Source organism: Lagopus muta, chromosome 25 (assembly GCF_023343835.1).
Source record: "Lagopus muta isolate bLagMut1 chromosome 25, bLagMut1 primary, whole genome shotgun sequence".
In the NCBI taxonomy this organism is placed as follows: domain Eukaryota; kingdom Metazoa; phylum Chordata; class Aves; order Galliformes; family Phasianidae; genus Lagopus; species Lagopus muta.
In genome coordinates, this window is record NC_064457.1 from 1,060,530 (window position 1) to 1,087,281 (window position 26,752).

The 26,752-nt window shown below is 60.3% G+C and overlaps 3 protein-coding genes across 9 annotated transcripts in view; 2 read left to right on the forward strand and 1 right to left on the reverse strand.

Moving 5' to 3' along the window:
- Positions 1–11,396, forward strand: part of FBXL20 (F-box and leucine rich repeat protein 20) — a 20,435-nt gene extending 9,039 nt beyond the window's left edge. For 4 of the 6 annotated variants that reach the window (XM_048927174.1, XM_048927170.1, XM_048927169.1 and 1 more), the window contains exons 4-15: positions 169–243; positions 1,934–2,028; positions 2,382–2,450; positions 2,565–2,660; positions 3,688–3,814; positions 4,885–4,959; positions 5,461–5,591; positions 6,127–6,187; positions 6,624–6,668; positions 7,056–7,112; positions 8,077–8,289; positions 9,009–11,396. In XM_048927174.1, coding sequence (XP_048783131.1) covers positions 169–243; positions 1,934–2,028; positions 2,382–2,450; positions 2,565–2,660; positions 3,688–3,814; positions 4,885–4,959; positions 5,461–5,591; positions 6,127–6,187; positions 6,624–6,668; positions 7,056–7,112; positions 8,077–8,289; positions 9,009–9,116 — 1,152 coding nt within the window. In that variant the 3' untranslated portion in view covers positions 9,117–11,396. Of the gene's footprint in view, positions 1–168; positions 244–1,933; positions 2,029–2,381; positions 2,451–2,564; positions 2,661–3,687; positions 3,815–4,884; positions 4,960–5,460; positions 5,592–6,126; positions 6,188–6,623; positions 6,669–7,055; positions 7,113–7,723; positions 7,910–8,076; positions 8,290–9,008 lie in introns of those variants that run through there. The other 2 variants (XM_048927172.1, XM_048927171.1) reach the window with 2 other exon arrangements.
- Positions 11,397–11,512: 116 nt separating this feature from the next.
- Positions 11,513–13,925, reverse strand: RPL19 (ribosomal protein L19). Its single transcript, XM_048927181.1, has 6 exons — positions 13,791–13,925; positions 13,420–13,526; positions 12,800–12,922; positions 12,518–12,638; positions 12,152–12,262; positions 11,513–11,704 (listed from the first exon to the last, which is right to left on the reverse strand). The coding sequence occupies exons 1-6, from the start codon at positions 13,793–13,795 to the stop codon at positions 11,581–11,583; spliced, it is 591 nt and encodes a 196-aa protein (XP_048783138.1). The 5' UTR covers positions 13,796–13,925; the 3' UTR covers positions 11,513–11,580.
- Positions 13,926–16,066: 2,141 nt separating this feature from the next.
- Positions 16,067–24,814, forward strand: CACNB1 (calcium voltage-gated channel auxiliary subunit beta 1). 2 transcript variants are annotated; one of them, XM_048927167.1, is made up of 13 exons: positions 16,067–16,245; positions 17,397–17,483; positions 19,155–19,274; positions 19,391–19,513; positions 19,687–19,823; positions 19,900–19,976; positions 20,322–20,467; positions 21,349–21,429; positions 21,511–21,569; positions 21,886–21,995; positions 22,661–22,812; positions 22,903–22,998; positions 23,615–24,814. In XM_048927167.1, exons 1-13 carry the CDS (start codon positions 16,159–16,161, stop codon positions 23,894–23,896), a joined length of 1,557 nt encoding a protein of 518 aa, XP_048783124.1. In that variant the 5' UTR covers positions 16,067–16,158; the 3' UTR covers positions 23,897–24,814. The 2 variants fall into 2 exon arrangements, with proteins under 2 accessions (XP_048783124.1, XP_048783125.1); XM_048927168.1 differs by lacking the exon at positions 20,322–20,467 and adding an exon at positions 21,170–21,189.
- Positions 24,815–26,752: the final 1,938 nt, after the last annotated feature.

The following is a 26,752-nucleotide window of genomic DNA, read 5'->3' on the forward strand; positions in this document are numbered from 1 at the left end:
CTCACAGTGAGCACAGACCGAGCTGTTCTCGTTGGCTCTAATTGTTGTGTTGCCATCTGAGGCAGAACGGTTGTTTCTGAAAGGAACAAGCTGTAACTGGGTCCCCCCTGTCGGGTTGTTGGTATTTTTCATATTAACCAGACATTTACATTTTTTCCTCCAATAAAGGCATGGAATGTTCTGGCCCTGGATGGCAGTAACTGGCAGCGAATTGACCTGTTTGATTTCCAGAGGGATATTGAGGTATAATTAAGTGACATACAAACCCATTTTTCTTGCTGAAATGTAATTACAGCCTAGCACGGATTAATGCTCCCAGCACAGCCCTTCCTGCCTTCCCCAGAGACAGAAATCATTAATTTCAGTTCGTGGCCCCGGGGAGTCGTTATGGGCTCACAACCCATTCAGCTTTAGAAAATGCATGGGATTCCATATCTGTATCAAAGCATGAAGGATGGCAATAGGAGGGACGTTGTGAAGGCAGAGGTGGAGCAGCTGGGAGAGCTGTGCTGCTCCTGGAGCATGGCCTGCACATCTTCCCTGTCTCCAGTACCCAAACCTGCAGTCCTGGGGGGGCTGCCTGGGCTCAGAGCCCTTCCCTATCAATGCAGCATTAGGAATCCTCCCTTGCTGTTCTGATCTGTTGGATGTGGTCTCGTTGGCACCGACAGGATGAGGTGCTGAGGAGCAGTGGGTGCTGTTGTCACGTTGTTTAAACGGTGAAGTTGCATTTATAGGGATAAAAGACCCCAACACAGCACCAAAACCCCTCTATTCTTCCTGGAACGTTTCTGTTCCCTTGAAAACCTTTTAGAGAAGGGAGGTAAGGAGTGTCTCATTCTGACTGTGCAGCGTGGTGTCAGGTGGATGGGAACAGCAGTGTGGGGGAGCAGGGAGGTGCAGATGGTGTTTGTGGAGGAAGGAGTTAAAGCAGTCTGTGCAGGGCTGGGCTCAGCCCCTCAGTGCTGCAGGAAGCACAGCAGCTGTGATTGCTGCTCCTGATAACTGATCCTCCTCTCCCAAGTGCCCTGCGCCTTCTGCCCCATGGAAGCGCTGCATCCCACAGCCAGAGCTGCCCTCTCCAGGGGGGCAGAGGGGGATTGCTCACCTTCTGGGAGCTGTGAACGTCTCCACCACCACCCTGTGTCAGATGTGTTCCTCCATGAGCACCAAATTCCCCTTTTAAGACAAAGCACTGCCATGCGTGGCGCGGAACCTCGAGGCACCTGCTGGGCTTAATGGTGGCCTAAATTATGTTTGCTCTGAAGCTGTGTCACTCCGACCTCTGGCACAAACTCCACCTGTAGTCAGACTTACTCAGATCCTCCTGTTGAAGGGTAGGAACTCATAGCTTGCTAGGGGAGCTGCTCATCCTGTTTCAGTCCTTCCCGGAGCCATAGGGCAGACTCAGCCCCACACCGCCCCAGCTGTGCCCCAGCTGTTCCCAGAGCCCCAGATGTTCCCCAGCTGTGCCCCCAGCTGTTGCACACCCTGTAGAGGTGGGCACCAGCTGTTCTGACGCACACAGCTGCAGCGGAGCTGCTGTCCCACTTCCAGCTGTGCATGACGTTGGGCCTGGTGGTGGATTATTGATTGATTGCCTGGTTGGAAAAAGATTTTAGGAAAACATCTTCAGTGCTGCAGGGCTCCTCGGTGCCTCCCAGCGCTTGGGGAATGGAGAGGGGGTCCTATGCATGGGGAGCAGCCACAGGATAAAGCAGGGGACAGCAGCTGGGATTGCTGCACGCTGTGCCAATGTTCTCTCAGGCTTTCTCTGCTCAGCCCACCTGCAGCCTGCCTGCAGGTTGTCCCGATGGAGCTTTGTCCTCCAAGGGCCATTTTAGGTAGAATAACAAACTGCTGAGCGCACACAGCTCTCCATTGGTGCTGTGGGTCTTTGGGACGTTAACGTGGCCCCTTCTGTCCTCACCAGGGCCGAGTGGTGGAGAACATCTCGAAGAGGTGCGGGGGGTTCCTGAGGAAGCTGAGCCTGCGTGGCTGCCAGGGAGTCGGGGACAACGCACTGAGGTAGAGCCATGGCACAGAGGGGCCCTGCAGCCCACGGGGGTGGGTTTGGGGGGCAGCAGAGCAAGGATCCACAGCGCTGTGTCCGACATAAAGCACTCAGAGCAGCGATGTCTGCATTTCTCAGCGATCATCTCACCTTTGTACTGTGATGTTGCCCTCAGGGCCAAATGACAAAGAGTGGGAGATCCCAGGGCGAGTGATGGCCAACACAAATCATCTATTTCATTCTGTCTTTATTTCTTTTACTTGAGCCCATCCGGTCGAGTTGTAGCTGCTGTGCTCACGGAACGCAGCAGAACACTGGGAAACCCATTGGCTGACAAGAGCTGTGTTTTGCCTTTCCTTTCCTAAAGGACCTTTGCACAGAACTGCAGGAATATCGAAGTGCTGAACCTGAACGGCTGCACCAAAATCACAGATGCGTGAGTGCAAGCTCCTCTCTATTCCTCCCTTCTCCCTTTCCGTGCTGTGCATCACAAGGAGTGTGCAGGGCTCGGGGTAAACCCAGCACGCTGCTGTTCTCTGTTCTCCTCCAGCACATGCACCAGCCTCAGTAAGTTCTGCTCCAAACTCCGGCACCTGGACCTGGCGTCCTGCACCTCCATCACCAACCTGTCCCTGAAGGCACTCAGGTAGGAGGACACGGCCGACCTGACCCGAAAGTGCTGGGATGGGAGGGCAGAGGGGACTGATGGTGGCACTGCGTGGTCCTGCAGAGGAGCTGGGAGCTGAGCTGTGGCTGTGCAGAGTTCAGATCCCTGCAGGGCTCTGGGGATTCCAGCTGGCCCTGTTGGTCCTGGTGGTGGTCAGCAGAAGCGTTACGTTGCGTTCAGGACGTGAACCCAAAAAGTCACCCTGCCTTTCTTAAAAGCTCCTCCTGTGTTTCCAGCCGGCTCCTGCTCTGTCAGGGTGCTGCTGAGTGTTTACATAGCTGGGAGGTGAACGTGTGACTGTTTGTCTTTCTGAACTGCTTAGGAGACACAGCACTGCCCAATCTGCTGCGTGCCGTGGCCGAGTGGTCTGGGAAAGGAAGGGAAAGGCAGACATTGGTGGGAGGTGTTGGGAGGCACAAAACTCCCAAAGGGAACAACGGGGGTGAGGTGTCACCAGAAGAGTTTCAACTGATATCTCAGCAATCAAACACAAGAAAACAGCATTACAGGGGACATAATCTGAGGATTAGTCTGGACACCAAAAGGAAAGGCAGATTTGAAAGGATAACTGAACAGTTAAATTATCTTTGTAGCTGCATGAAAATACTTGGAGCCCCCCTTGGGGGTCTTCATTTGCATCCCTAATTTCACGTGGGCAGGTTTGTGCTGCAGAAGTCCACCTGGATGGGAGCTGCTGGTGGAAATCAGCCCAGCGTTGGGTTATGGCTGAGGGTGTGTTGAGGTGCAGGATGCACACGGGCTGTGCTGTCCTTGTGCAGGAACCAGGAGGTGTCTGAATGGGGGGCAGCATTCAGGGCTGGCCCTGCTGCTCCCTGCTCAGAGCTCCTGCTGCTGCCCCTGTGGGCTCTGACTGTTAATAGAGGGTCCCCATTGCTGTGGGGTGCAGGTGCCACTCAGAAATGGGGTTTTCCTGGATTCCTGACTTGAAGGATTTCCTTCTAACACAAAGCCAAAAGCTTCCAGCCTTCTCCTCTCACCTCTCCAGTGAGGGCTGCCCGTTGCTGGAGCAGCTCAACATCTCCTGGTGTGACCAAGTGACCAAGGATGGCGTCCAGGCACTGGTGAGGGGCTGCGGGGGCCTCAAAGCGCTGTCCCTGAAGGGCTGCACACAGGTATGGGGCAATGGGACCCAGGGACGACGGCTGGCTGGTCCCTGCTGGGCTGGCTGTGGGTGCCAGGGGTGGCTGCTGCTCCCTTGGGATGCGTGAGCGCCCTGCCAGCGCCCGCAGCTGCCTCTTGGTTTGCTCTGTGTCACATCTCAAATCTCAGCCTTGGGAAGGGAGAGCAGCAGTGACCACAGCTGAAAGCTGTCCCAGAGCTGCAGGCAGCTCTGGTTGGGGCTGGGGTTACCTGCTGGGTAGACCTGGCAGCCAAACTGCTCCTGGTGCCCAGGCTCTGTGTTTTGCATTTATTTTTCTCTTGGGGTTTGCATTCCTCAAGCGTGAGTCACCACCATTTCCATCTGCTGCCTATAGATAAACTGCTGCAGGTACAAAAAGCGCATTTCTCCATGCAAGGGCGCCGAGTCCTGAAGGGTGGCCATGATAAGGGCAGCACTGACACGTGGTGTGTGCAGGGAGACACTCGTGTGTCACACAAATGGCCGTGAGGGCTGGAGCTGGTGGCATCTCAGCCTGTTTGGAGGGCTGAGGTCGGAGGAACAGCTTGAGTTTCTCATCATTTACAGAGCCACGAGTAATATTGATGGCAATACATCCTCGCAATCAATTGCTTTGCCATCTGTTCTTATGGATTTAAGAATAGCTAGCTTTTTTTTTTAATCATCCTAAGGAACCCTGGGTGTGTTTGTGCTCCTCAAACTGAAATAATGCTCTCTATTTTTCTGAGAGCTCCCCTGTTGCCATATAGAGGTGGTGTCACTTGTGGGCCTCGGTTGGCAGAGCGCAGCCCTCATTCCTGGGGCTGGTTTGTGACCCCACTGCTGGCTTTGTTCCTGCCATGTGTGTGCCTGGGTGTGCCTCCCCCTCAGGCAGCACTGGGCTGTGGGTCTTTGCACTCCATTCCTGCAGCAGTGGAAGCGGCGCTGTGCTCCTCCCATGCAGTGCACTGCCCTCCTCCCACACAGCCACCCCATCCCCGCGTTTCCTTGTCCCCAAATCTTTCTTTGGAGCACTGCTTCGAGCATTGCAGCACTGCTTCACTCTCTGATTTTTCTTCCCAGCTCGAGGACGAAGCTCTCAAATACATCGGTGCAAACTGTCCTGAATTGGTGACGTTAAACCTCCAGACGTGCTTAGTAAGTGCCACACCGTGCTCCCAGTGGTGCACACAGCTGTGCACTGCCAAGCCTTTGAATAAGAGCTGATTTGAAACAGCTTTTTGGGGAGTGCTCATCAGCCCCAGGTGCAGCGCTGGGTTTGGTGGAAGCGTTGTTCTCCTTGCCCTGCCTGCAGGGCTGCTGAGCTCCTGTGCTGCAAGCATTCTTTCCATGGGGTTGGAATGCTGGCGGTGCTCAGCCAGTCCTGCACTGCTCCAAGAGCAGCAGTTCCCCTGCAGGATTCCAGAGCAAATGTCTGTTTGCACCCAAAAGGTGTTTGGGGTGGGCTGTGTGCACGCTGTGTGCCTGCTGCAGGCAGAGCAGGGCAGCAGCCCCGGGCTGCAGGGCTGACTGCAGTTTGAGAAGCACAGCGTGGCGTCAGTTACGTCCCTGGTTGGAAACCCAAGAGGAAAACACGCAGCGCGGCGCAGCTCCACTCCTCTGTTATTCCTTGTGATGGTGTTGTTGTTTTTCTTGTAGCAAATAACAGATGATGGTCTCATTACAATATGCAGAGGATGCCACAAGCTGCAATCGCTGTGCGCCTCGGGCTGCTGCAACATTACAGATGCCATCCTGAACGCCCTGGGACAGAACTGCCCGAGGCTCAGGTAAGGCCTTGGTGCAGAGCTGAGGGCTGCGTGGGGCTGCTCAGAGCTGGGGCTGCTGCTGGAGCTGCTCCTGGTTGCACCAAGCTGTGCTTTCTCAATCAGAGCAGTGGGAGGAGAGCTCCGTGCCGTGGTGGTGCGCTGCAGCAGTCTCTCTTTAAACCTTTGCATGTCTGTGTCTGCTCTGTAATATGTTTTTTTTAATGGAAAACAGTTGAGGTCAGGTCAGTTCTGTGCTGAGAACACATTGAAACACCACTGTTTCCTCCCCCTGTGATGATGGCAGGCTTCTCACTGGGACTTTATGGCAGATGGAGTTGGTGCTGAAGGAGCAGGCTCCCAGCTCCACAGCCTCTTGCTTTCTGCTAAAACCTTTCTATCAGGGCAGGTTCCTCCTGGAGGACTTTGCTGTAATTCGGTTCTGTTCCTCCACGCCCCTGTTTCTGTATGTGGGGGTATTTCTGTGCATTCAGGTGCTGTGGGTGGGTGCTCTGAAGGCAGATCTCCTCCACACTCACTCTCCATTCATTCTGTGCAGAATATTAGAAGTCGCCAGGTGCTCCCAGCTGACAGACGTGGGCTTCACGACTCTGGCCAGGGTGAGTGCTCCTTCATGGGAGGGAAAGCTTTGCTTCCTATGTGACCCCCTCTCTGAACCCAGCTTTGTGTGGTGTGGGTGGGAGGCAGATTCCTGTGGGATGTCCCACACACCTCACAGCCACCGAAGGGCAACGTTGGATGCATCACCATTACCAAATGTTTGTTGTTCAGGGTTGAGCTGTGCTCCACGTGACCAACCCTGCGTTTAACCTCCTTTTCTTTCTATGAATTAACAAAAACTCATTGAAATGAGTGACGTCTGTTGGATTTCTTCTCATGGCGTTCATTGAGAAGCAGCAAACTTTCTTTTCTCTCCTGCTATTCCGTGGGGAAGAACCTCTGTTCCTGCCGAGGGCTTTGTGTGCTGCAGGTGTTTGGTTTTGCTGCCTGAACTTTGCACTCACTCGGTGTGTTTGCTCCTCTGTTTGTTCCCAGAACTGCCACGAGCTTGAAAAAATGGACCTGGAGGAGTGTGTCCAGGTAGGAGCTGCTGCTCTGCGGTCACACTGCTGCTTCCTCACTTATTGCACAATGGCAGCAGTGCAGAAAGGTGGTGAAAAAGCAGCAGGTTGTGTCCAGATGGAGCTTCCCTTTGAATCCTGGGCAAAAAGATGGTCCAGGATCTGGATGAGGAAACGCTGCCTTTGTAGTTGAGTTCTTTGTATTTCTTATGACTTAATGCTGCTGTGCCCCTCCTGGTGGAAGGGATCTGAACACCTCCTGCACCCAGACATTTCAGACACAGACACTATGGAGGGGTTTGGGGGCTGCAAACTGGGCACCTGTTTGCCATTGTTCCTTGGTAGGGATGGGCAAAAGGTCCTCGTGCAAAGCACACAGCACGAAGAGGCCCTGTTCTTTTTGCAGATAACAGACAGCACGCTAATCCAGCTCTCCATACATTGTCCACGGCTCCAGGTTCTGGTGAGTAGAGTGACACTCGCAGTGTTTTCTTCCTCCAAATGAGGGATTTCATGCACTGCCTGTGGGAATTTGTCTCTTTGACTTCGTGGACACATCATGAAGAACTCAGCTGAGCATCTGACCCTTAGGAACCCGTTGTCCCTCTGCTGCTGCTGGCAGTAGTTGGCCTCCAGGCAACCACAGCTGCCAGGCAGCGAGTCCTGGGATGCTGGGTGCTCCTGGTAGGGTTTTCCCCACCTGTTCAATAGGAGCTGTCCCTAAGATGGCTGTCAGTCCGTCTGGAGGAACAGAGCCCTTCTCACCTCTAACACAGCTGGGCACCTGAGGGCTGCAGAGCTCACAGGCTCCGGAGAGCAGTGCTGCTTCTCTTGGGCTGTGTTTCTGGGAGTTGAGTCTGTCTCCATCTCCTTTCCCCCCCCCCTCCATGAGCTTTGCCTCCTTGCCATCGTGGTGGAGGGCACAGGGTGCAGTCTGTGGGCTCTCCCCTCAGCTGTGCCCCCGCAGAGCTCCGGGCTGATGCCATTTCCAGCTCAAGCCCTGCTTCCTTTCCCAGCACCTTTAGGATGCAGCCCCCAGAAGTGCACAAAGCAGGTGACGTTCTATTTCTGCAGGTGTTTAGAGCCCTGGCTATGATGTGCAAGGCCACAGAGGTTTTACAAAGCTGGTTTCTTTGATAGCAGAGGTATTTATCCCATTCCTTGCAGTAAGTGCCTGCCGCCCTCTCTCCTGGGTCTCTCCTCTCACCGCCTCTCCGCTCCCTCCAGCCACACGAATTCCCCCTCGCAGGCGCTGCTGCGTCACCTGGAGCTTTGCTGCGGCTCCGGCGCACAGAGCGAGCCCAGATCTGTGCCAAACAGCCACGTGTGCCTACAGAGCACCGGCCAGCTTCTCTCTCATCCCCAGTGCCCCCAGCAGAGCGTTGGCCGCCCCTTGCCGGGGGCTCACAGCCTCTGTTTGGGTGCAGAGTTTGTCCCACTGCGAGCTGATCACGGACGACGGCATTCGCCACCTGGGGAACGGCGCCTGCGCCCACGACCGCCTGGAGGTGATCGAGTTGGACAACTGCCCCCTGATCACCGACGCTTCCCTGGAGCACCTGAAGAGCTGCCACAGCCTGGAGAGGATAGAGCTGTACGACTGCCAGCAGATCACACGGGCGGGGATCAAGAGACTCAGGGTAAGAGCGTGAGGTTGGAGCTGGGAGGCTTCTGGGGGGAAGAGAAGGGCTGTGGCAGCGGATTCGCGTTCAGAGCTCCCCGTTCCTGGGGCAGAATGCAGGGGTGGTGCTTGTTCTGTAAAGTATCCTGAGAGCCATCGCCTGTAAAATGCATGGCAGTCCTGTGTTCAGAACGTGGGATAAGCCCTAACTCTTCAGGAAGGAGCGTGATTGGAGAAAGAAATCACTGGGGGGTTAAGGTTGGAAAAGATCCCTGAGACCCCCACATCCAACCCAGCCCCTCCGTGCCACATCCCCACGGTGCTGGAGCTCCCCCTGGGACAGTGACCCCCCTAATACCCCCCAGGCAGTCTGTGCTGGTGTCTGACTGCTCTTCGGGGAAGAAATCATTCCTAAAGTCCAACCTGACCCTCCCTGGTGCAATGTGAGGCCATCTGCTCTCATTCTACACCTCTTGCTCTGCCCACTCAGTGGTAGCAGGAGGCAGAGGGGACTCAGTGCGCAGTGTCATTCCATGAGCGCTCACCCTGGCACTGCTTCTGTAGACCAGGGCTGTGTGTCAGCAGCCAGCAGCGCAGCACAGCACCCCTCCATGCTCTGTGCTGTGACCCTCAGACAGCAGCGATGAATCGAAGCCACCCAGCTGTGCTGTGCAGGAGGTCACCTGCTGCTGCTGCCGCCCTGCTGCTGCCCCTCCACGTGCTGTGCTTCTCTTCCAGACCCATTTACCCAACATCAAAGTCCACGCTTACTTCGCGCCGGTGACACCGCCTCCATCGGTCGGGGGCAGCCGACAGCGCTTCTGCAGATGTTGCATCATCCTATGACACTGGAAGCAGCCATCCCTGCAAACTGAGTATTTAATGACACCTCTGGAGCGACGGTGGACAGCTGTACCTTGGAGGAGGGCGATGCGGTGTCGTTTGCAAGGGGCAGCCAGCGGGCAGCGGCGCCGGCCCCTGGAGCCACCCATACACATCCATATTCACACCCCACCTGTTCCAGCAGACGGATGAACTCTGCGGTCTGGGGCTGGAGCTCTTGGCTTTTCTGTAGGTGGATTGGTATAATTCTGAACCATTCCTGCTGGGCATGCTCAGACAAAGTCATTGCGGTGAGGAGGGGAGATGTTTGCAAACCCAAAACGACTGTTGCTGCTGTAGAGGTTAGAAAGTAATGGCGACCCTTGGAAACAGGGAGAGAAAGGGAGGTGCTTTATCCCTGCATCCGTTGTCCAGGTGGAAAAAAAAAAAGCAAAGGAACAAACTGAACCAACTGACAGCCCCACGTTGTGTGTCTGCTTCTGAGCGAGGGGTGGAGGAGCAGCAGTGAGAGATGGGAGCCCTGCTGCTGCCATCCCTGCTGACCCCCTGGGCCCCCATCGCAGGTTCGTCTGCTGCTCCTGCGTCCTGTGGCTCAGAGGCTCCGGAGGTGTTGTGCTGTAGTCGGGATCTGCACCGTCAGGCTCTGGTTTTGCCCTTCCCTTTTTGGTTTTTGGTTGGTTTTTGTTGTTGTTTCTTCCTGTTCGTCATTTGGTAACTTTGAGATTTACCAAATCAAAAGAAGTTTAGGGAAAGCCATTTAAATTTAAAAACAAATCCTCATTTTTTTTTTAAACCGCTGGCAGCCTGAGCCTGCAATGAGCTGATGGAAAAAGTGATTGGAATCCCAGGTTTTCTCCCGGTGATGAGGACGTAACTCTTTGCTATAGGGGACAAGCTATAGCCTCTGCTCCAGCGCTGCTTCTGCTGTCCTTTCCCTCCAATCCCTCATCCCCTTCCCACGAGGAAAATAAACACGGAACCTTTTTGCTGATTGTCCTGGTCCAGAGCTCCTGCCTCCCTGTGTCTGTGGAGCAGGAGCAGCAGCAGGGCCGGCCACAGCTTGTCGCCCATCGCCGTCCCGTTGTGCAGCAGCGCTGGGCAGTTGTGCTGCGTTGCCCACAGGTAAGTGCTGCCCTGGAAGAACCAGCTGGAGGCAGAGAGGCTGCGCTGCGCTCCAACAGCAGTCGGGGTCGTGCTGGGAGCAGCGGTGGCGCCGGTGCTTGGGGTGAGGTTGACCCAGAGCGAGCTCCCTGTTGGTGGGGCAGAACGCAGGGGTGCCGTGGGGCAGAGCATGGCCAGAGCAGAGCAGGGTGGTGGGGATGAGCTGAGGGGTCCGGCACGGCACTGTTCCTGCTGCCTGCACCCCGGGTTGGAAGGGAGAGGGCACGTTTATGGGATGGATCCCAGCTGAGAGGAGCGGGTCTGGTAAGCAGCTGAGCTGCCCGCAGCCCTGCGAGCGGTGCTTCACCTTCCTGCTGCCTGTGCGGCCCCAGGGAGTGCAGCTTTGGGCCGCGGTTTGCCTGAGGACGGAGCCACCCCCAGGGCTGCACAGCGGCCGTCTCCCCTTCCCCTCCAACTCAGATTCCCCGACCCGTCGGTGTTGTTTAACGTCTCTCAGATGCGCTGACTGGTGGGAGGAAATCACACGTACGCTGTGTTTAAAAGGATACTGTCAATTCCTTTCCTCTAGATGGCTTTTAATGCATTCTATTTATTCAAATCCGTGGATTCTCTCTCCTCGGTGAGCATGCTCCTGTACTTCACCTGCAGAACTCCTTTCTCCAGTTTTCAGGGTGGCAGATGACAGCTGAGGGGTCCCACCAGCGATGGGTGCTGGTTTGCACAGCTCTGGCACAGCACTCGGCTCATGCTGAGGCATAAGAGCCAAAACTGATCTGTGAGCCAGGGTGTAGCTGACGGACTGATTTCTTTTAACAGGTTTAAGAGAGAACTCAGAGCATAGAACCCAAAGCTTTGTTTGTTTTCAAACAGGGTAACAGCGTAAGGTAGCTCAAACTACTTGACAGTGTCCTTTTAAGTCAATTATCCGTCTCTAAATGGACTCTTCCTTATGTTTGTATTTATAAATAAATACCAATAAAGACCATTTTCCAAGCCTTGTCTTACTAGAGGAACATCCTTACAAAGCAGAAAACCCTGCGTGCAGTGGCAGATTGCCCTCAGAGCTGCAGCGAGCTGAGGGGTGGAACTGGAGCCCAGCTTTAAGGGAACAGCTCTCACTGTCCTGAAAGGTCTGCATTTTGTTCTCAGCTGTTCTCTGCCATCTCCTCCCTGCTTCCCAGCCCCATCTCACACAGGGCAGACCCAGCACAGAGCTGGGGATCCGCAGTTCATCCCCAGCTTCAGCAACCCCAGAGAAGAGAACAAACAGGTGGGAGTTATTTCTGGATGTGCTTTATTGAGTCCTTGTGGATGGAAAGCACTCTGTACACAAGGCGCCCACTGTTCACTTCTTGGTCTCTTCTTCCTTGGAGAGGGTCTTGATGATTTCCTCCTTCTTGGCTTGCAGGCGTTCCTCGCGGCGCTTCCGAGCCTCCTTGGTTTTGGACCTGCGAGCCTCAGCCTGGTCACTGCAAGAAGAGTTTGTGAATGCCTGGGGATCATTCCAGACAGCCAAGAGAAAGCCTTCCCTGCTGGCCCTGCTCTCCTGGCCCCACTGGTCTGCCCTGCCAGCTGCTGAGCCGAGCAGGCCATGCTCCACGTGCAGCTCCCTGCACTGCTGGATGCAGCACAAAGCTGCTCCTGCCCCGCAGCACTGGGAGCCTTGAGAACCAATGACTCAGGCCTCTCCTTATCAATCATTTACTATGGCTGCACCACTGGGTCAGTTTATAGCAGGATGAGCAATTCTGCTCTGCCAGGATTACGTACGTCTCTGCTTCCAGCCAGCCCTACCCAGCTTTGTTTTGATCCCAGGGCTCTGGGTAGAGGCACCCCAAATATCTGTGTGTGCTTCCTTAAAAACAACTGCTTCCCCAGCCTGCAAGATGGAAGTGTGACAGTGAGGCAACACTTACGCCAAGAGCTTCTTGCGAGCTTTGTCTGCCTTGAGCTTGTGGATGTGCTCCATCAGGATCCGCTTGTTCTTGAACACGTTACCCTTGACCTTCAGGTACAGGCTGTGGTACCTGAAGGAACACAATGCATCGTGAGTGCTGTGACAGCAGCTCACCCCCAAGCTCTGAAGCTGCTGCAGTGGCACAGAGCAATGGGACTCTTTGTAGAAGTACAGGGGCTGCTCTGTGCTTTCTGGAGAGGATTTGTTCCCATCCCCAAGCTCTACACCAAGGAGCTGCCTGGGAAGCTGCACGCAGCAAGAGACAGATGAGCACATGCACACATTCCCCACTGTCTGAAGCTGCACGCTGGCCTGGCAGACTCACATATGGCGGTCGATCTTCTTGGACTCCCTGTATCTGCGGAGCAGGCGCCTGAGAATTCGCATCCTCCTCATCCAGGTCACCTTCTCTGGCATACGAGCGTTGGCTGTACCCTTTCTCTTACCTAGGATGAGAGAAAACATGGTAAGAAGGCAGCCTGGCTTCTGCTCGCATTCAATCCTTCTCGGATTGTTCCTACTTCAGGAACAGAACTATTGAAACTCTGGCAGACATCTCCGTCCAGCACAAGGTTGTGGGTGCACAGGCAGTGCCTTCAGTGCTCACCGATGCCCATGTGCCTGCCCTTCCGACGGGCCAAGGTGTTCTTCCTGCATCGTGCCCGAGAGTGAACGGTCACAGGTTTGCGGATGATCAGACCATCCTTAATTAACTTCCTGATCTGCTGACCTGGAAGAAAAAAAACAAACCACACTCAGTATTTCATGTGAACGAGCAAAGAGAGACCGCGTTAAGCCAAGTGCGGGCTGTAACCTGGTTTGTGTAAGAAGGAAAACCCCCAGCCCCCCTCCTGCTGCTGTTGCTCTTTCCCCATCATCCCATGTTTTCCTTACTAGTCACCCAGGAAAGCACCACACACTGACCCACATTGACCCACATGGCGATGGCATGGAGGACCCCAGAAGCGCTGGAGACGAACTCCAATCAGCTCCAAAACACAACGAACCACAGAATTCAAGGGGTTGGAGAGGACCTCCAGAGATCATCGAGTCCAACCCCGGCAAAGCAGCCCCATAACAGCACCGGTGGGTCTGCAATACCTCCAGAGGAGCAGAACCCACAGCGTCCCTGGGCAGCCGTCAAACAGCAGCTGCACCTCAGCCAACGTCAACGACACAAAACAAGCACAGAATCCCGTCCTCGCGGCCCCGTCCGCGCACACTCACGCGAGTTGGCGTTGGCGATCTCGTTGGTCTCGTTGGGATCCAGCCACACCTTCTTCTTCCCGCAGCACAGCACGCTGGAGGCCAGGCGCTTCTGCAGCCGTAGCATACTGCGGGCAGCGGGCGGGAGGCTCAGCGCAGCTCCGGCTCGGCCCCGCGTTGCCTCCCGTTGCGACGCAGCCGCCCCATTTCCCGTCCCCCGCCGCCATTTCGCCCCCCTTCCTCCTCCTCCTCACCGCCATTTTCCCCCTTATCCCCGCGACGTGCGAAAGATGGGGCAGCACCGGGCGCACCCCGCACCTTGAGGCCGCCGAGCCCCGGCCCGTTCCCATTCCCGCCCCCGCTCGCCGTTCCCGGCGGCGCACATCGCTCACCTCATGGCGGCGGCTGCGGCCGAGCCGGGCGGAAAGGACTGCGCACGTGGCCGCGCCCACCGCCAGCGCCGCGGGGGGAGGAACGTACCACTGCCCTACCGCCCCGAACCAACGCGGTTCCGCAGCCTCACGGCGGATCGAAAGGCGCCGAGAGAAACGCCGAGCTCCGGTCACGGGTGGGGATGCGGGAGGGGGCGCCGAGGCCGCACTCGAGGCGTTGGGGAGGCGGACGCGCGCCACTCCGCACCCCCTCCTCTGCGCGGAGTGGTACAGTCCGAGCTGCGCATGTGCAGTGAGCCAGGCCGGGAAGGCTGAGCGCATGCGCAGTGGGAATGGCCCGGGCGCATGCGCAGTGGCACGGCGTGGGCAGCACGAAGGCGGAGCGGGCATGGCGGCTGCGGGGGGGCGGTGTCTGCATGGGGGGGAGGGGGTCTGGTGTGGGGCTGCGGTTGCGGGGTGATGGCGGCGTTAGAAGGCCTAGGGGTCCCGTGAGGCCTGGGCGATATGAGGCCTGCTCTGATGCGAGGCCCGTGGGAGGCCTGGGGTCACCGCGAGCCTGCGGCCAATGCGAGGCCTGGGGTCACCGTGAGGCCTGGCGTGGCCGCGAGGCCCGCGGACGGCCGGGCACCGGCTGCGTGCTGTAAGGAGCCGCCCAGCGCCGGGCGGCGCGTCCCCCTGCGGCCTCAAACACCCGAGGAGAGGCCTCCTGTTTAAGGGCTCCCCCGGCAGCGCGCTGCGCCTCCCTGCTTGGCTGCAATTCCGCCCGGCGCAATCCTGCCTTACGCCAAACCCGCCCTCCTGCTGCAGCCCCTTCTCTCGCGGCTGCCGCTCCGCGCTCAGTCTGCGCTGCTGCCACGCGTGGCTCTGGCGGCCGAATGCAGGCGGCATATGGTGTGTGACAGGGAGCTGGTGGCGGCAGATTTTGGGTTCGTTTTGAGAGACAAACACGGATAAACACAGGCTTTTGCTGTTTAAAAACTGACTCATCATTTTCCGACAACAAAACTGTCAAAATCTGGAGGCTCCTGAGGCAGGAGAGCGGCTGCTGTTTCATTACCTGCCCTGGAGCGGCGCTGGGATTTTGTCCGTCTGTGCTTCTGTGAATGCTGCAGCTGCAAATCGGTGCCCTGTAAAAGGCTTTGGGGCCCTCGTTTGGGGTGGAGATGGTGAGGAGGCTCCAACCCCCACGGATTGTATCTCTGTAGAGACTACACCTCTATGGATCCCATACCAACGGCGCCTATGCCTCTGTCACTCCCACCTCCCACCTGGGGGTGCATCCCTGAGCCCCACACAGCATCGTGGCTCTGAGGGCTCGGCTCTCACCCCATGCTTGGACCGTTGCAGCACAGTGCTGGGGCCAGGCAGCCCCCGTTCCCATCTTCCCTCTCTGCAGCTCCAGCAGTGACACCGCGTTTGCATTCTGCTCCCACGCAGCTCTGGGATGAACGCAGCGCTCATCCTCTGCCCCCACCACCTCCACGCCGTCCCCAGCACAGCCACCTCCAGCTCCCAGCTGATCCATTTCCCCCCCACCCAGGCGCTGCACCCCCGGCTCGAGGGGCTGCAGATGGGCCCCTGTTTGCATTCAGGGCTGTGCCACCCATCCGGCTGCACAGGTGCCGTCGTCGGCACCTTACGGTGATGGATGGGGGTCTAAGAATGGAAAACGTGGCGTCAGCTGTTCTGGGCGCATTGTCTGGGAGCGCAGAGGGTGGGGGGCACCCCCAGGAATTCGGAACTTTCCAACAGCTGGTGGCTGCTGTGTGATCAGAAGGGGAGGTGTGGGAGCCACAGGGGGGACCCCACAGCGGGTGGGCTCTGGGGGGAGGGGGGGGGGCACGGATGGTTCAGCAGCCCCCCCTCCTCTCCAGGATGGTTTGGAAGCCAGGTTTGGCCCCAGACTTCGGGGAAGGAGCTGTGCCCCCCCCCCCCCCGTATTGTTTTTATTTTAGGGGAGCTCCCCGCAGCGAGGTGCGGGCTGTGTGCCGATCATTGCTGCCCCCCCTCCCACTGTATTTATATATATATATATATATAAGTTATTTATTTTGGGGGTGGAGGCAGAAATCCTTCATCTCTTCCCCTCTTTTGGGGACCGCTTTGGGGGTGCCCTCTCCTAAAGGAGGGAGGGAAGGAAGGAAAGAAGGAGGGGAGTGAAGGGGAGGGAAGCAAAGCATCCCGCATCCCTCCCGGCGGCGCGGTGGGAGCGGCCGGGGCGGAGGCAGCGGCCGCCCCCCCCCCTCCTTCCTCCTCCTCCTCCTCCTCCCCCTCCTCCCCTCTCCGCACGCCGGGGCCGCCCGCCCGTCGCCGCGGGGGTCGGTGCGGCGGAGGCCGATCTCGGGCCCCGCGCTGCCCCGAAAGCTCCATGGTGCGGGAGGGGGGCATGGCGCGCCCGCCCTACAGCTCAGCTCAGGACATCCAGATGGACGTCTTCGACAACGCAGCGCTCCAGGTGACACCACCGGGGGGGTGGGGGGGTGGAGAGGGGGTCAGTGAAAGCCCTGGGGGGAGGGGGCTGCATGGAACCCCCCCTCCATCCCCTCCCCACGTCCTACCAGTAAAGGTTCCACCTCCTGTAGCTCGGTTCCCCCCCCCCCCACCCCGTAGCCACGCTGCTCCCCCAAATCAAAGCAGACAGCGAGAAGTGGGGGCGCAGCCCCCAAGTTTGGGGGGGGGGCAGCGCGCCCCTTTACTGCATCACCTCCCCACGGCTGTGTCCCCCCCCCACCCCGCAGCACCCTGAGTCCAGGGGTGGGCGCACAGCGCTGGGGGGGCACAGGGAAACTTTTGGGGATGGGGCAAACTGTGCAGAGTCAGTGTGCAGTGGGAAACCCCCCCCCCCCCAAAAAAATCTCCATCTGCTGGGTGTGGGGTGGGGGGATGCATCCTCTGGGGTGGGGGCATCTCGTGTCCCCCCCGTGTGGTTGGTGGTGACAGCATGGGTGGGGGCACAGCCAGGCCCTGGGGGTGGCGGGGGGCAGCGAAGGCTTTGCCCATCACTGGGGGGGGGGCTCCGTGGTGCTGCTCCACCCGGGGGCCTTCACCTCCTCCAGCACAGAGGGATGGAGGTGGGGGGGGGGGGGGCAAGGACCTAAAAATACCGGGTACCACCGGTGGCAGCTGGGCCCAGCTGTCCTTTCTGGGGGGGTCACAGCCCAGCCACTCACACCCAGCACCCCCCCCGGTTTGCTCCGGTGTTTCCTCCCCCACTGTATCCCACAGCCCTTATGGGGGCACTGTCAGCCCCCTTGGGTGCAGTGGGGGGGGGGGGGGGGGGGGGCTCGTTCTTGCTGAGGGAGCTTGTATGTGCGTGGGGCTGGAGCATGTGACAGCGAGGGGGTGGCATGGGGATGATGGGGGGGGGGGGGTGGTTGCTGCTGCTGCTGCTGCTGCTGCTGTGGGCCCGGCCCCCCCCCCCAGAGCATCCTGCTCCCCCATCCAGGTGCGTGGGGGTCTGGGGGTGCTGGGTGGTGGCTGCAGGAGGGGCGGATCTCAGCAGCTCCCGGTGCTCAGTTCTGATGCTGCTGGGGATGGCGGGGGGGGGGGGGGGGTGATGCCCATAATTCCCTCCCTCCCCCCCCAACCTGTCACCCCTCTCCGCAGGGCAAGTACAGCAAGCGCAAGAGCCGCTTCAAGCGCTCTGATGGCAGCACCTCATCTGACACCACCTCCAACAGCTTCGTCCGGCAGGTGAGCATGGGGCTCGACGAGGGGGGGGGCACAGACCCCCCATCTGGATCCTCCCCACCCCCCAGAGCAGCTATCCACTGAGGCTGAATGGGGACAGCCTCTTTGGTGGCATTTGACCCCCAGGGAGCCATGTGGGGGGGTCCTGGTTTGCAGCTGAGTGTTAGGGGAGTAGTGGACCCAGCTGTTGCAATATCTGAGCCACATCCATCTGTGCCCCCCCAAATCGAAGCAGAGACCAGGGGTCACCAGCCAAGGCTGCGCCTGCTGTCCCTCCTCTCTCCTGCACAAGAGTGGGGCTGGGGGGGGCATCCACCCCCTCATCTCAGGAGCCTTTGGGGTGCTGGGGCATCTCCTGCCCCTTTGGATGCTGGGGGGGGGAGGGGAAGGGGGGCACGCAGCCCACCTGGCATCACCCCCGCCCTCTCCAGCCCCATCCACCCACCGCTGGCTTGGCACTGTCCCCCCCACCCCCCCCGCCCCAGGCTAAATATACCCCGGCAGGCTGTGGGTGTCTGAAACCCGACCCGCGGGCGCCCCAGCACGCAACGCCCGGCCCCCCCCTCCCCCCCCCCCCGGCCCACTTGCCCCCAGCCCTGCCACCATGGAGATGACCGGCAAAGACCACCTCGCCGCCCCGGTGAGCATCCCACCCCCCCACCCCCCGCCACTGCTGCCTCCCCTTTCTGCCCCTCCTCCCTGCCCCAAGGTTTGGGGTCCCCTTTGACCTAGAGGGGCTGCAGGGTGAGCACCCCAAAGCAGCCCCTCCACCCCAGTGTGCCCACTGCTGCCCCACAGTCTCCGCTCCTCTGTCCCCCCCCCCTCGACCCCAGGCTGCGACGTTCCCTTGAGAAATGGCTCAGAGAGGGGCTGACTGATTTCTGCCCCTGTGGATTTTTTTGGGGGGGGGAGGGTTTCCCGCAGTGCTGCTGCCCCATGGACGGTGGTAATGTCTGTGCAAAGGTGTTTGGGAAGGGGCTGCCCTGCTCTGTGGGCAGGGTGGGGGCTGCCTCAATGTGGGGGTTACAGAGGAGCCGGGTGGGGAACAGCACCCTGCAGGGTTGGTGCCTCTGCTGTTCCTATGGGGGTCACAGCCCTGGGGGTCTCCCCACCACCCCCTCTGTGGCTCTAACTGCAGCACGGGGTGAAGTGAGGGGCCGTGGGGGGTGAGCAGAGGCCCCAGCTGCAGCCTTGTCCTGGGGTGACCCCCAGCCCCCCGTTGCCGTGCAGCCCCATTGCTGCAGGACCCCTGGGTGGCTGGAGCAGAGCTGGCACTATTGCACTTCCCCCAGCTTGGTGCTGAGGTGGGGGACGGCCGGGGCGCTGCCGGCTCTGGGGGGGTCCTCATCTCCCTCAGTTTAACGAGAGGCCTGGAGCCGGCTGACAGCAGGACGGGAGCGGGGTGTCACGTTCCGTGCCGGAGCAATGGGAACAGCTGTGCCGGCACTCGGCCTGCCGTAACCCCGGCGCGGCCCCCCTGGCTCAGGGGAAACTGAGGCACAGGCTGGGGGCAACGCATGGGGTCCTCTGGGAACTCAGCCATAGGGCTGTCCCTTGGGTGGGCACCACTGTGCGGGATTTTGGGGATGCCTCGATGCTGTGGGGATGGCTGCCTGCCGGGGCTGGGGCTGCTCAGCGTGGGGCTGGGGCTGAGCATCCTCCCCACCATCGCAGGGCTCAGCTGAGTCCTACACCAGCCGCCCCTCGGACTCGGATGTGTCCCTGGAGGAGGACCGCGAGGCGCTGCGCAAAGAGGCTGAGCGCCAGGCGCTGGCACAGCTGGAGAAAGCCAAGGTGGGATTAGGGGGAATTGGGACCCTCGGCACTGGGAGCCTCATCAGGGGGCATTGGCTCTCGCTGTGGGGTTTGAGGGGGGATGCTGCCCCCCACTCATCCCTTCCCACCTGCAGACGAAGCCGGTAGCGTTTGCTGTCCGGACAAATGTTGGCTACAACCCATCGGCCAATGATGATGTGCCTGTGCAGGGCATGGCCATCTGCTTCGAGCCCAAAGACTTCTTACACATCAAGGAGGTGAGGGTCTGGAGTTGTGGAGGGGAACAGAGCAGGAGGGGAGGGCGCAAGTGGCAGGGGCTTGGGGGTGGGGGACGGCAGGGCATGGGGCTGAGGGTGGCAGCGTGTGGGGCTGCTGTGCGCCGTCCATTTGCAGGCTTTGAGGTGTTTTCTGTGTTCGTCCCCTGGTGCAGAAGTACAACAACGACTGGTGGATTGGGCGGCTGGTGAAGGAAGGCTGCGAGGTCGGCTTCATCCCCAGCCCTGTCAAACTGGAGAACATGCGGCTGCTGCAGGAGCAGAAGATGAGGCAGAACCGACTGAGCTCCAGGTTCTTCCCACCCTCTCCAGCCCCTGGAACCTTCACACAGCCCCATCCTTACCCCTCTCTGCTTCTCCTCTCCCAGCAAATCAGGTGACAACTCCAGCTCCAGCCTTGGTGACGTGGTGACAGGGACACGCAGGCCCACCCCTCCGGCCAGTGGTAAGGATGTCTGGGTTCCCCATGGGGAGCAGGGCTGGCCCAGGCCATGGAGGGGGGCCTTGTCCTGCTGGGGACTGGACGCCCCTCCCAATGCCCCTCCTGCAGCTGGATCCTGCCCGCTACCTTCCCAGCACCGGGAGGGATATGCAGCCCCCTTGGTCCCCGTGTGGGACCAAAGTGCAGCCCCACATTGCACACTCATGCTTACATCCAAATCAGAGTGCACGGGGTGCCCTCCCAGCCCTGGGTCCCTGCACTCTTCGCCCCCCCTGCTCCCATCCATTCCCCCCTTTCACCACCGTTATCACTGTTCTTCTCTCCCCTCCGGCCCCGGCGCGTCCCCAGGTGCCCTGGACACACATAGCTTTGCCTTTGAGCCCGATGAGTTAGAGGAGGAGGAGGCTGCGGAGACCCACTGCTCCCCTAAGAGTAGTGTGAGCAGTGTCACCACCCCCCCCGCCCACTCCAAGCGCATCCCCTTCTTTAGGAAGGTAACAGAGCCCAATCTGGCCCACGCCTGCCTGCTGCACCCTGCCTGCCCTAACACTGCCGGGGGCTGCGGGGGCACCGTGGGGTGGATCGGTCCATAGCTGCTCCCCCCTGTGATCCAGAGGATGGATCATTCCATGGATGTATCCCTCTGTCATCCATGGGATGGATCGTTCCGTTGGCTGTATCCCCCCCATGGTCTGTGGATGGATCGTTCCGTGGCTGCATCCCCCCACGGTCCATGGGGTGGCTCAGTCCATGGCTGTGTGCCCCCTGATCCATGGGATGGATCGGCCTGTGCCCCCTTTCCCCCCCCCAGGGCCCCCTGTGTGCGCATGGTGTGTGGCACAGCTGTGTTTGTCTCCCCCGCAAATGAGAGTGGAACATTCCTACCCCCCCCCAAACTGGGCACAGTGCTGGGGGGCTCGGGTGCAACCACGGCGTGGGTAGGGGGGTGCTGAGGTGCTGCTCCCCACCCAAAGCCTCGCAGAGCCCCTGCTCACACCCCAACGCTAATCAAGAGTAGGGCAGCATTCATACAGAATGAGCTCCACCGGCACAATCTCCCTTTGCTATTGGAGCTGTGCCCCCCCTGGGCTTCCTGTTAACCCCCCCAGCCCAGTTTGGGGCCTGAATCCCCCTCCCACAGTAACACGCATGCCTTGTTTGTCTCCCCCTGCCCGCCCCGGCGCCTCGGGACGTAGCGAAGCAGAAGCAGAAATCGGTGAGTAGCGTCAGGACCCCTGGGTTTGGGGCAGGGGAGGAGGGGGGAATAGGTTTTGCTGCCATTTCTGGGGCCTCCCCGTCCCTTGGCATCACCCTGGGCTCCTGCTGTGCCCCCCGGCCCAGCGTGAGCCCCCTGACCCCCGATGCTGCCCTGCAGGCTGAGCACGTGCCGCCCTACGATGTGGTTCCCTCCATGCGGCCCATCATCCTGGTGGGGCCATCGTTGAAGGGCTACGAGGTGAGGAGCGGGGCTGGGAGGGGACCCCAAGGTGGGGGGGACACACAGAAGACCCCATGCCCTCCTCCTCCCCTCCCGCAGGTGACAGATATGATGCAGAAAGCACTGTTCGATTTCTTGAAGCATCGCTTTGATGGCAGGTGAGGCAGGGGGCGGCGGGGCCTTGCGCCCCTTGGTGAGGGGCACTCAACCCTGTGGGGGGCCCTTAAGCCACGGAGGAACCCTCAAGCACGTGGGAGGCCCTAAATCTCACAAGAGGGCCCCTTACCCCACAGGGGACCTCTAAGTCCCACGAAGGACTCTTAGCTCTATGGAGACACCCTGGTTTGAGTGGGATCTGCCCTCAAGGAGAAGGAGGCTCCACTTCAGCCTGATGCTTTTGGGGTGGGAGGAGGGGAGCAGGTGTTTGATGGGGGGGGGCGTTTGGACCCCCGCCAGCCTGTGTCCTTCTCGCAGGATCTCCATCACGCGGGTGACGGCCGACATCTCCCTCGCCAAGCGCTCTGTGCTGAACAACCCCAGCAAACACACCATCATCGAGCGCTCCAGCACACGCTCCAGCCTGGGTAAGGCGGGTGCAGCGCCTCGGCCACCCCAAGCTCCCATCTGTATCAGCCCAGCAGCCTCCTGCTCCTGTCCCCTCCCTCCTGGGATGCTCAGCGTGTCCCTCCTTCCTGCACAGCCCCCTCCGCTCTGTGGGGCGATGAGTGCATGGGACGAAGGGCACCTGGGACCCGTGCTCCCACTGTCGGTTTGACTCAGTCTCTCTTCCCCTCCTCCCTTTTACCTTCTCTCTCTCTTTTTTTTTTTTCTTCTTTTTTTTCCTCCTTTCCCATTTGGGGTTCCTTCCCTCTGCACCGCTTCCTTCCTCCCCTGCTCCTGATACAGATATCTTGGGTATGTAGCCTGTTCTCGGGTAGCGCGGGGTGGGAGACAGCAGGGGATGCAGCCCTAAGGTTCCCTGTGCCCCCAGTTGTGCTCTACTGCGGGGTCTCAGTGCAGCCTCTGCAGGCACCCACCCAATGCATGTGTCTGGGGGGTCTCAGTCCTTCCTCCCCCAGCACTGGGAGCCCAACTGCCTCCCATCTGTGGGACTGGGGTGCTGCTGGTGTGGCTGAGCCTTTTCTGGCCCTGTCCCGCTCCCCATGTCCCATTTCCAGCAGCCGTCCCCGCAGCCCCCCTTTGCTGTCTCCATGCCCTTGTGACTCCCTCTGTCCCCCCACTCTGGCAGCTGAGGTGCAGAGTGAGACGGAGCGCATCTTTGAGCTGGCCCGGACCCTGCAGCTGGTGGCTTTGGATGCTGACACCATCAACCACCCGGCCCAGCTGGCCAAGACCTCCCTGGCGCCCATCATCGTCTACATCAAAATCGCCTCCCCAAAGGTGAGTGGGGGCCGTGGGGCGGGCAGGTGGCAGCGATGGGGCCGAGGTTCTTGTGCCCCCCGCCCCACACCGCCGTCTCTCCTGCTCCAGGTGCTGCAGCGGTTGGTGAAGTCTCGGGGCAAGTCCCAGGCCAAGCACCTCAACGTGCAGATGGTGGCCTCCGACAAGCTGGCGCAGTGCCCGCCTGTGAGTGTCCCCAACCCAACCCCTGCCACCACCCTGCGGCCTTTGGCTCCGCCCCTTCCGGCAGAAGCCCCTCCCACCACCGCATCTGTGCATAGATTCCACCTGTCCTGGCCCCGGGCTCCACCCACCACCATATTAGGTTATGTAGGCTCCTCCCACCGAATGATGGAGGCTCCACCCACCACCATATTTGGTTATATCGGCTCCACCCCCGCGTTTCATAGCCTCTGCCCAGCACCTTATTTGGGTACGCTGGCCCCACCCATTACCTTATATGGATACATAGGTCGCGCCTCTGCATGCTGCAGACTCCGCCCACCACCTTATTTTGTACACGTGCCCCACCCACAACCTTATATGGGTATGAGGGCTCCTCCCCACGTGCCATAGGCTCTGTGCACTACCTTATATGGGCACATAGGTCCCACCCCCATGTGTGCAAGCTCCGCCCTTCTCCTTATTTGCATCCATAGGCTCCACCCCCGCATGCCATAGGCTCCACCCCCCACCCCATTAACGCCAGCAGTCCGCCCTCGTGGCCGATGCTCCTCCCGCCATCTTGGCCCCTGGGCTCCATGTCCATAAGCTCCACCCCACCGCAGTTTCCTCCCCCCAGGAGATGTTTGACATCGTGCTGGACGAGAACCAGCTGGAGGAGGCCTGCGAGCACCTGGCCGAGTACCTGGAGGCCTACTGGAAGGCGACGCACCCCCCCAGCAGCAACCCTCCCAACCCGCTGCTCAACCGCACCATGGCCACGGCCGCTCTGGCCGCCAGCCCCGCGCCCGTCTCCAACCTGCAGGTACAGGTGCTCACCTCCCTGCGCAGGAACCTGGGCTTCTGGGGCCGCGGGGGCGCCGACGCCACCCCCAGCCCCCAGGAGGAGCACGCGCTGTGAGATGGCGGCGGGGCGCCCGTGGGACCTCCCCCCGGGGATCGGGGACACCCCCAAGGATCAGGGACAGCCTTGGGTTCTGGGGACGCCCCGGGGAACAGCCGCCTCCCTGGGGTTGCCCCCTCCTCTGGGGATGCGCTCCCTGCTCCGTGGTTGATGCCATCCCCGTGCCCCTGAAGTCGATCCCCCCCCCCCATACCCCAGGATCTGCTCCCCACCCCGGCTTTGGAGCCATCCCGCTGCGGTGAGGTTCTGTTCTCCCTGGATCAGGGCCCCCCTTTGGGATCTGCCCCCTGGGGTTGGGGTCTCTCAGCCCTGCAGAGATCTCCTGGGTTACAACGAGGACTTATGGGAGTTCCTGGGAGGGGGCTGAGCCCCCCAGACACCCCTGACCCCACTGGGTCCAGCAGTAGAGGCTGTGTCCAAGCCGAGGGGGGCCCACAGCCTCCCCAGGGCATCAGGCAGAGGAAGGACGCGTGTCCTGTGTTGTCTGTCGCTAATTCCTTCAGCAATCAGGGCGCTGCTCTGCACCAACCCTGACCCCACCGCCTCCCTGCTCCGTTCCCCTCCATGCCCTCCCACTGCTCTGGACCTGCCCTTGTGCCCCCCACCCCCCCTCCCCGCCCCGGTGCTGGATGAGACCCACATCTGGACTGCATGGCACGGAGTGTGCAGGCTGGGCTGGGGCGGGAGCGCATGCACCCCCCCCTACTCACCAGGCCCCGCGGTGTGTAGCTAACACCCCCCCCCACAACTAACCCGTCCATCTGTCCTTGCACGGTGTGGTTGCTTCTCCCAACCAGGCTCCATACCTGGTGCACGGGGAGCCACCGGGCGAGGGGAACGTCCGGGAGGGGGGGCCCATCCCACCGCCTGCCCGTTCGGCCCCCCCCCCGCCGCCTGTCCCGCCAGGACACCTTCGACTCGGAGACCCCCGGCAGCCGGGATTCAGCCTGCACAGAACCCGGCAACTCTTGCATGGACGTCGAGACCGATCCTGGTGAGGAGGACCCCCGGCCCCCCCCGGGTCCCCGCGGTGCGTGGGATGAGGAGCGGGGCCGGGGACCGCGGGGACGTGCCAAGGGCCACGACCGCTACTGCCCAGAGCCGCCGGAGCCTTTGGGTCTGGACCAGAGTGACACAGAGGGCTGGGGACAGGAGGTTTACATCCGCTAGGGTGAGGGGGGGTGTAGGCAGGGATGGCCCCCCCCTCCCCCCCCAACCCCTCTTTTCCCCAGCCCCAGTGCTGGTTTTGGGGCCAGGGGTTGCACTCAGCTGCGTGTCTTTGCAGGCCACGTGCCCAAAGCCTGTTCAGCTGTGCCATGGGGTGTCCCCCACCCCACTCTTGGTGTTAAGGGGGGCTTCTCCCTCCCACCGCAGCCCCCCCAGCATCCTGCGGTGCCTCGGGCCTTTTCTGTCCCACAGGGAGAGCGAGTGACCAAAGGGGACGTGCCAGTGGCTGGCGTATCCCCATCCCCTATGGCACAGGGAGGGGGGCTTGCGCTCTCCCCAATACCCAGCCCTTGCCTGCTGCCTGCAGCCCCCTCCCCAGGGTGCACCCGCTTCTCCATGGTGCTCTTTGCCACCCTGCTGCAGGGGGACCCCTGAGCTGGTGGTGGAGGGGTTCCCTGCCAGCTGTCCCCTCCCCAGCTAGTGCCTGCCCCACAGCTGTGGGAGGGGTGCATGCGTGTGCTGTGTGTGCAGGGTTTTGGGGTGCCCACTGGGTGCTGCCTGCCTGGGGAGGGGGGGGGCATGGTTTTTGCATGTGTTTGCATTGGAGTGGGGGAGGATTTTGCCTGTTTTTGGTGGGGGGGGGGGGGAAGTCTGAGCCAACTGGGGGGAGGGTGTCTAACATGTGCTAACAGCTGCCCCAGTCCTGGCCTGCCACAGTGCCCAGCAGGTCCCGGGGGGTCCTGTGCTACCCTCAACCCCCCCCCCTTTCCCTGGGACCATGGGAACACACTGAGCAGCACCAGGCCCTGGCCCCTGCCAAACCCCCTCTGTGCCACCCCCTCTCTGTCTGCTCTTTCCCCATCCAGCTGTGTCTGTCCGTCTGTGTGCCTGTCTGTCTGTCCCCCACCCCAGCTCCCCAGGGCACTGCCTTCACCTGTGCCCACCCTGGGGTGTCCCTTATCCCTGTGCCCCCATGAAGGTCGCAGCACTGGGGTGGGAACACCCCATGGCCGACCCTCGCAGTGGGGCTGGGCTCACCTCTCGCCCCCCACCTTGGGGCGATGCTGGGGTGGCCCTGGGGTCGCTGCCTTACCCACACCACCAGCCTTGCCAGCCTGGGCTGGGGGGGGCTCCGGGGTGCTCAGCTCTGCCGCTGCCAAAACGCCTCCGCCCGTTGTGTGCCTCAGTTTCCCCTTTTTTGCTGGGGGGAACTCGGTGTCACTGCCTGCCAAGTGCTTTGAGACCCACCTGCCCCGGTGCTTGCCCCCACCGGGGCCGGGCAGCTGGGCCCCCCCCCTCCCCAGCCCTCCTAAAGGGCAGAGGGACGTCCCATATTTATGTCATCCCACAAACTTTATTTAAAGACCCCGACAAAGTGTATTTTATTTATTTATTCTCCTTGGTGTGTGGGGGGACTCGCCCCGCTCGCTTGGTTCTTTGTAATAAACATTTCGGTGAGATCTCCCCGCGGCTGCGCCTGGTGGGGGTGCACAAGGAGGGTGGGGGGCCGAGACCAAGCACGGCTCTGCTCTGCAGTGACTGCAGCATCTCCTGGAGGGGGTTGGGAACAGCCAGGACCTGCCTGGCTTTTGGGGAGGGACGCGTCCTGCAATGGGGCTGTACATGCTATTTACAGGGAATAAATACAGCGCTGCTGGCTCAGGGCTGCCGGCACCTCCACTCGCT

Coding starts and splice junctions, on each gene's coding strand:
- RPL19 (XM_048927181.1), bottom strand. Junction 12,263..12,517: donor AAGAAGATCGACCGCCATAT/GTGAGTCTGCCA, acceptor GTGTTCCTTCAG/GTACCACAGCCTGTACCTGA. Junction 11,705..12,151: donor GCTCGCAAGAAGCTCTTGGC/GTAAGTGTTGCC, acceptor CTCTTCTTGCAG/TGACCAGGCTGAGGCTCGCA.
- CACNB1 (XM_048927167.1), top strand. CDS start 16,159: ATGGTGCGGGAGGGGGGCATGGCGCGCCCGCCCTACAGCTCAGCTCAG. Junction 21,570..21,885: donor AAGCATCGCTTTGATGGCAG/GTGAGGCAGGGG, acceptor TCCTTCTCGCAG/GATCTCCATCACGCGGGTGA. Junction 22,999..23,614: donor AGCTGGCGCAGTGCCCGCCT/GTGAGTGTCCCC, acceptor TCCTCCCCCCAG/GAGATGTTTGACATCGTGCT.